The 7,136-nt window shown below is 51.9% G+C and overlaps 3 protein-coding genes across 3 annotated transcripts; 2 read left to right on the top strand and 1 right to left on the bottom strand.

Moving 5' to 3' along the window:
• Positions 1–726: 726 nt before the first annotated feature.
• Positions 727–2,595, top strand: BBA_07276 (uncharacterized protein; the record flags this gene model as incomplete). Its single annotated transcript, XM_008602373.1, has 4 exons — positions 727–769; positions 853–1,273; positions 1,332–2,305; positions 2,360–2,595. The coding sequence occupies 4 exons, from the start codon at positions 727–729 to the stop codon at positions 2,593–2,595; spliced, it is 1,674 nt and encodes a 557-aa protein (XP_008600595.1).
• Positions 2,596–3,349: 754 nt separating this feature from the next.
• Positions 3,350–4,841, bottom strand: BBA_07275 (endonuclease/exonuclease/phosphatase family; the record flags this gene model as incomplete). Its single annotated transcript, XM_008602372.1, has 2 exons — positions 3,350–4,772; positions 4,831–4,841. The coding sequence occupies 2 exons, from the start codon at positions 4,839–4,841 to the stop codon at positions 3,350–3,352; spliced, it is 1,434 nt and encodes a 477-aa protein (XP_008600594.1).
• A 772-nt stretch (positions 4,842–5,613) lies between these two features.
• BBA_07274 (protein containing DUF88) lies at positions 5,614–6,396 on the top strand (the record flags this gene model as incomplete). The annotated part of the gene is made up of 1 exon (XM_008602371.1): positions 5,614–6,396. The coding sequence occupies one exon, from the start codon at positions 5,614–5,616 to the stop codon at positions 6,394–6,396; it is 783 nt and encodes a 260-aa protein (XP_008600593.1).
• Between the last annotated feature and the right edge of the window lie 740 nt (positions 6,397–7,136).

The raw sequence follows: 7,136 nt of genomic DNA, 5'->3' as shown, positions 1-7,136 counted from the left end.
ATTAACCACGTTAGGACTAAATATAGAAAAATTTATCTAATAATAGATTATTACCTATATTTTATTTGTATTACTTTACTTTCTTTCCTATAATTCGGCTCTTTTAGATAGGAAATTAAGAGTGTCTCGTTTTATCGAAGCTACCTTCTATGTACTGTATAGGCGCCCATCCCCGCGTAAGTCTTACGTTCCGCTCTAGAAAACGCCATACGGCAATGGCAGCAGAAGTAACCTGTAGAAGTAGAGCAACGCCGGAATCACCGAGAATTGCCGGGTACAGTGTCCACTGGCCCCGTTGATTCTCTCTGGCTATTTATGGGGGTTTTACATCGTCCGCCTTATCCTCAAAGAACTGACCATCTGCCCATGAAGCAAAGCATTTCCGAATGTTTTGGACACTGAATCTTGCTTTTAGCACCTATCGCGCGTGCCGCACAACCCATCCGCCCTCAGCTCCGTAGTAAGCGTGGCACAGTGTGGTGTGAACTCTTGGTGGTGGTGGAGTCTCGCCGCCCTCAATCCCCAACTCCGCAGAAACACATCATCTCAGGCCTTGCTATTGCCATCAATCAAGTCAGCATAGACGGTCGGCGCACAGTACGTCAAGCACGATATAGCTTCTTGAACGTATATCTGCATCACGTTCTAGTCTTGAGCTCAGCGCAGCCCTCTCACTCATTTGCATGACGCCGAGAGAGCAGCCCACCTGGGCGCCGCGCCGCTAAAATGGAAGACGAAGCAGGAGAGCCCAAGGCACGCAAAGCCTGCAGTGAGCACCCCGGTGTTTGGTACCTAGTCAGGCGCGGGACAATATACGGACGGGATTCCCAGGTGTGCTGATACCCCGTCTAGTCAACTGTCGCAGGCAAAAGATGAAGTGCAGGATCGACTCGGGCAGCACGTGCCGCCGCTGTGAGCGCGCCGGGCTTCCCTGCATCTTTGTGCCCAGGGCGAATGCCTCTGCGGTCATGGTGCCGGCCTCGATGCCGCTGGCCGAGATGGCCTCGTACGACGTGACGCGCGATATTTTACGGCGCGTCAAGGTGATTGAGGACCACCTCGGGCTTGCTGGCGCGGAGAGGGCCGACGAGCTCAGCGCGAAACCACTGCTGGCCACGCCGACGAGTCAGGATGCGCCCGTCCAGCCGGACAGCTCGGGCGAGGGCCAGCTCCAGCGACTGTGGGATGCGGTGGCGAGTCTCGAGCGGTGCACGACTGGGCCTCGCGACGCGGTGCTTTGGAATCAGAATATCATACGGTACCTGTGGCAGACGTACGAGGGCTTTTCGTTCCCCGGGCGGGGCAAAGATTAGTCGCTGATGAGGTTATAGATTTCATGACAAGATGCCTGGGCTTCATTTCCTGCCCGACAAGCAAATCTTTTCAGCACCGCAACCCCTGCTGCTGGCATCCATGCTCTACTGCTCGAGCATCCGAGGATCTGCTGAGCATGCAGCGCTCGCGCCAGGCTACTTTAAAGTGCTGAGTTGCGCCATTTCGCAACTGAGCATACCAGGCAGCGAGCTCGCCATCCCGTTTGGCAATCCTGCCACTTCCGAGACCATTGCCTTTCACTCCGTGCTCGGCCTGGTGCTCGCGAGCCTGCTCAACGAAGCCAAAGTGCGCGAAACCGGGCTCTGGATATCCACCGCCTACAACTTGATCCTCGAGCACTGCCCGTCGCAGATTGACGAAGACGTCTTTGACTGGCCCAAGATTCTCAAGGGCGTGCAGATTGTCGACTTGGAGCACGCATCGTTGCATCTGACGTGTCCCGTGGTGCCTATCGAACCGCCCTTTGCGGCGCTGCAGATTCCGCACCACGATCCTCTCTATCGGCTGTCGCGGATGATGCACACGGGTCTGTCGCGGTTCTGCGGCCGCGGCCTGCCCACCATCTGGTCGTGCATCACGCGCAACACCAGCACGAGCGCACCCCCGTGCATCCCCTTTACGCCGATTGATGCCGCAGTCATCAGAGACTGGGCGCGAAATCTGGACGACTGGCTCGTCGAGTTTGCCAAGACTGGGAATATCACTGATGAGCAGCGTACGCCCGTCTTTCGCCAACACGCGCTGCACCGCCTCGTGGTGCTCTCCATCTACCACCCAGCTCGTGGCTGTAACCTGCAGTCGAATAGCATCACGTTGCATGAACAGCACGAGCTGCTAGTCTCTGCCAGGGCGACGCTGAAGCTTCACCTCAACGACAAGTCAATATGGTCCAACTGGGATCTAGTCATGATTACCTGGGCAGCCCTCATCGTTTTGCAAGGCGTGGAAGCCGGTGCAGGAGAGCAGGATGGTACTGGTGAATTTCGTTGCGCGAAACCGTTTCATCGAAGCTGACTTGTGATAGATTTTCAAAACATACGCATACACATGGAGTTATTGCGCGATACAAACGAGCCGAAGCCCTGCTTGCGCGAAAAGCTGGCCGCACGACTTGAGCAGCAGCTGGATTCTCTTCGTACACCGAGTCCTTCTACGGCGACCCAAGTTCCACTAGACATGGGCCAAGGCTTGGACTATTCGTGGCAATTGTTTGATCCGGCAATTATTGAGCAGGTTATGGATCCTTTTTGGATGCGTTGAACGGAAACCAGCCAGCAATGCCGCAGAGACGAGACCCGAAATATGGGGCTTGGCGGGCATGAGAATGTAAAATACATGTGCAAAGAAACTTTACTTTATGAGCCTTGTTGAAATTTACTCCTTTGAAAATAAGCCGTCAGCAGAATTATGCGAGGCAACTTGGTTGCTGTAACACTTTTCGTCAACCAAGCCTTTCAAATTAGTTTGCATTAATGTGCCTGACTAACTGATTCAGCGTTGTATATTTTGGTTTTCGTTTTGTGGTGACAGTAAGACCTGGCATCGCGCTCTGCGGAAGGACTTGGCATCCTCGGCACCGGTCGCGTCTTCTTCACGGTGTCGTGTCTCTCGCGAGACTCGAAATACATATAATTCGAGTGTTCAATGTCGATTTCATGTCCAGAGGTCGTTTGATCACCTTAGTGTGGCCTCGCAACAGACTGTGGCAGCTGCCCCTCGTAATAATTGAGAACTGTCGTGGTTTTGGCCTGTTAAAGTATAGCACTGTTGGCCCAAATTTTAGCTGCTCGTTGCAAGGCCACTTGCACAGCGAGGCCTGGATGATAATCGCCATTTGGACTGATGGCTCACTTAAAGACGAATACGAATAGATAGATGTAAGTTTCTATATGTTCCTGCTCTGTTGTTGTAGATGACTGCATTTTACTCCCAGACGAGAAGCGGAGCCGCCGCATGACGACTGTAGATGCACAGTCACCATTCGTGCATCAACATTTTTCCTTGTAAGCCGAATCTATGCCATGATCTTATAAACCGTCAGCACAGCTTTATGATCCGACGTCCACTCATTATCAGCATGGTTGGGCTGAGCAGTTGGCTTCCCGACAACCAGTGCCTTTGAACTCTTTACGACCAGCTTTTTCCCCTTGTGGTACACAAAGTCGATGCGGTCCATGGGCTCTTTTCTGCCATTATTCTCGAGGTAGATGGGGGACCACGTGATGCCCGGCTGAGACACGGGATCCGGGTGCGCAACTCTGTACGAGTCGACCAGCCCAGCATCGGCAGGACGCTTGGACGTTGGCCACTCCGTGTAGCCCACGCCGCAGTGCTGGTCCTTTGTGGCGTCGATCCAGTCGAGGTGAGAGGGCGCGTTAAAGTCGCCCGTGAAGAAGAGAGGCACGTTGTCGGCGTTGGCAACGTCGCCCTTTATGCTCTCCATGATGGCAGTGATTTCCGGCGTTCGGCCTGATTGCGCCTCGCGCTGCATGACCTTGTCGAAGCTCATGTGGTCAAAGCAAAAGTCGTACGGCCCGTACGGATCGTAGCCTAGATGACAGTTCCAGAATACAATGTCGCTCTTGGTCCCGTCGAGGCTGATGCGGACGGCGCCAGACTTGGCGGGAGCTTCGAGAACCTCGGCGATGGGGTAGCGAGTGACAATGGCCACATCCGGGCCTTGCCAAGAGTGCCAGCCAAGTGCGCGAGCGAGTCGGATTCCGTGTCCCCCGCCGCTTTCCTGCATTCCCACAATGTCAATGTTTTCCCGCGCAAGGAAACGAATCTGCTTTTCGTGATGGTTGTTCACCGGCTGGCCGCCCACCCAGAGGTTAAAGCTCAAAACGCGCAGCTGTTCAACCAACGGCTCGTTGTGTTTTCGGACCGGTATCAAGACTCTCAGCCTCACTATCGTTCCATCGTTTTGGATTCGCACATGGAGCGTCGTGTCACTGGCATCGGCCGGCGGAACTCCAGAGATGATGCCCTGCTCATCCACCTCGGCCCAACTTTCAAGCTCCTCTGCAGAAAAGTGCGTGCGCGGATCACCAGCTCGGTTGACCAGGTTGCCCACATTGGCCGTGAATGCCTCTCCCTGACGGGCATTGTGCGTGGTGAATGAGTCGGTAAAGAGGGCCAGATCGCTACGACTGCCCAGGTTGACGATGATTGGCTTCGCGAGCAGCTTGTACCCGCCCTCGGCCAGCAGATACGCCTTGTATGTACCGCTTCGCAGCTTGTCGGGCGACACTGAGACGGTTCCGCCCTTTGCAGGCGCCCAGGCCCAGGTCAGCGAATCCTGCACATACTCGCCGTGGTCGGGCCCGCCCCCGTAGGCATAGTAGATGCCGATCCAATTGGTGTCGCTCGCAAAAACGGAGGTATATTTGAACGCAAAGCTTGCTTTGGAAGAATCGAGGGCTAGGGTGCCGGGGTATCTTGCCGTATCTGCTTGTTGTTAGGGGTCACACGACCCACGTCGTGTCTGAGCACTACTTGCCTGGCATAGCGGGCGCGTGATGAGTAGCTGGTGACGCTTTTGATGGGTGATGCAGCTCGAGCTGGGTCAATTCAAATGAGATGAATGAAGCCTCGGAATCAGAGCGTGGGATGGCTGAATCTATGGTAGCGATGCGGCGAGATTGAGGAGAGAGAGCTGGCGCCCCTGGCCGAGCTTCCAAGTAAGCTTCACGATCTACGTCACTCTAATCCACTCCGTCAATCTGCGGGGTTGTCTCAGTTCACCCTGATGGATTGACTAAACGTGGATTACCATGGTTACCGAACTGAACGGCAGGCTGTTTGACAAGATGATGCGGCATTGACAGTTATCGTCAAAGTTGGACGCTCTTTTCAAGCTTTTATTGCTCACTTGATCTCCATTCGTCTAGAGCTAAACACATTGACTAGCTAGTTAAACTAAAGTTTGACGCCATTAGGTCGAGGTGTGGATGTCTAGTCTTGAACAGCGTGGTACTATACGCGGCTCTGAAAATCCGCCCAGATGTCTCTGCCATCCGATTGATCTATGCCTCAATAACTTTGTTCGAAATATCAAGCTTAAATCATGTACATGTCCGATCGTTTGACCATCACCAATGAGTTTCTGCTGGCACTGCAGTGTCAATATAGGTGGGGCCGCTTTCAGGCCTCCCCCCCGCGATCGTGAATTATATTGGACGCAAACAGACCATGCAAATACAAACATAATCCATAAATCACCACCACAACATCACTCTGCCCTAAAACGCCCACGTTCAACTGGCTAGCAGCTGGGTCATGAGCCCAATCACGGGGGACCACATCTCAGCCAGCGAGAAATTGGCCAAGCTCGCCGTCCTCATCGACGCCGACAATGCGCAGCCAAGCATGGCCAGCGCGCTGCTCGCCGAGATTGCCAAGTACGGCACCCCCTTTGTGAAGCGCGCGTACGGCGACTGGACGGGCAACTCCCTCAAGGGCTGGAAGGAGCGGCTTCTAGAAAACTCGATCCAGTCCGTGCAGCAATTCTCCTACACGCAGGGCAAGAACTCGACCGACGCGGCCATGGTCATTGACGCCATGGACCTGCTCTACACGCAGCGCTTTGACGGCTTCTGCCTCGTCTCGAGCGACAGCGACTTTACCCGCCTCGCGTCCCGCATCCGCGAGTCCGGCCTGGTCGTGTACGGCTTTGGCGAGCGCAAGGCGCCCAAGCCGCTCGTCACGGCCTGCGACAAGTTCATCTACATTGACAACCTGTCGTCGCTCGATGCCGACTACACCGCCTCGCCGCCGGGTCCCCACTCGCGCAGCAGGGAGCAGCCCACCGCGAAGCAGTCGGCCCCTGACCCGCCCTTTATCAAAAAGGCCGTGTCCGACGACGACGGGTGGGCCAATGTCGCCCGTCTGGGAATGCTCATTACACAGTGGCAGCCCGACTTTGACCCGCGGAGTTTTGGATTCGAGAAGCTCGGTCTTTTGCTCAGCGCGTTTCCATTTGTGGAAACGACGCAGCGGTTTCCGGGAGAAGGGAAGCCGCCGGTTTTGTATGTACGACTAAAGTGGAGAGTAAATAAGTAAACAAGTAAGTAAAAACACAAGAAGCGAATACCAATCATTTCAAGCAGCTAGCGTTGAAGGAACATTCAAGTAGACTGGTGACAGCAGACGGAAATAGCTTGCTCTGAGGAGAGTTGTGTCACAGAGACTGCTAAAGAGGAATGCTCCAAATCTATGTTGGCTTTCCTGTAGTTAGGCAAAAGCACAAAGGACCGTGAAGTCGGCTGCAAGCCGCAATCTCTAGGCTCCCGCTATAATCTCCGGACGTCGGTCTGAAACTAACGGCAGGGGTCGACTTTAGCTGCACGGGGGTACAGCTCATCTATACCTTAACTAGAGATCATCTAACCTAGAGTAAGGTAAAAGTAGTAGAAAAAATATTAGTAAATAGTAGATATATAAGATATATAAGATATCTATATATCTTTTCATTATTATATAAGCTTCTTTATATTTATAATTTAAAAAAAGCTTAAATTATATTAAGATAATAAAGAAAAATAGAAATTAATAAAAATAATTTAGTAAGTATATTAAAAAAAGAATCTAAATTTTATTAGTTTATATATAAAATTATAAAAAATAATATTATTTTAAGCTTTTTTATTTAATTCTTCTCTTTTTTAAATTATTATATTTTATTAAAAGTTTTATTTATAAAATATATATTTAAGATAAATTAACTAATAATATAGTTAATAAGTAGGTAATAATAATAAGTAAGTAACACACCTATATTAGAAATACTATCTTTAACTTTA

Source organism: Beauveria bassiana (assembly GCF_000280675.1).
Source record: "Beauveria bassiana ARSEF 2860 unplaced genomic scaffold BBA_S00024, whole genome shotgun sequence".
NCBI lineage: Eukaryota > Fungi > Ascomycota > Sordariomycetes > Hypocreales > Cordycipitaceae > Beauveria > Beauveria bassiana.
This window is presented reverse-complemented; position numbering and strand designations above follow the sequence as displayed.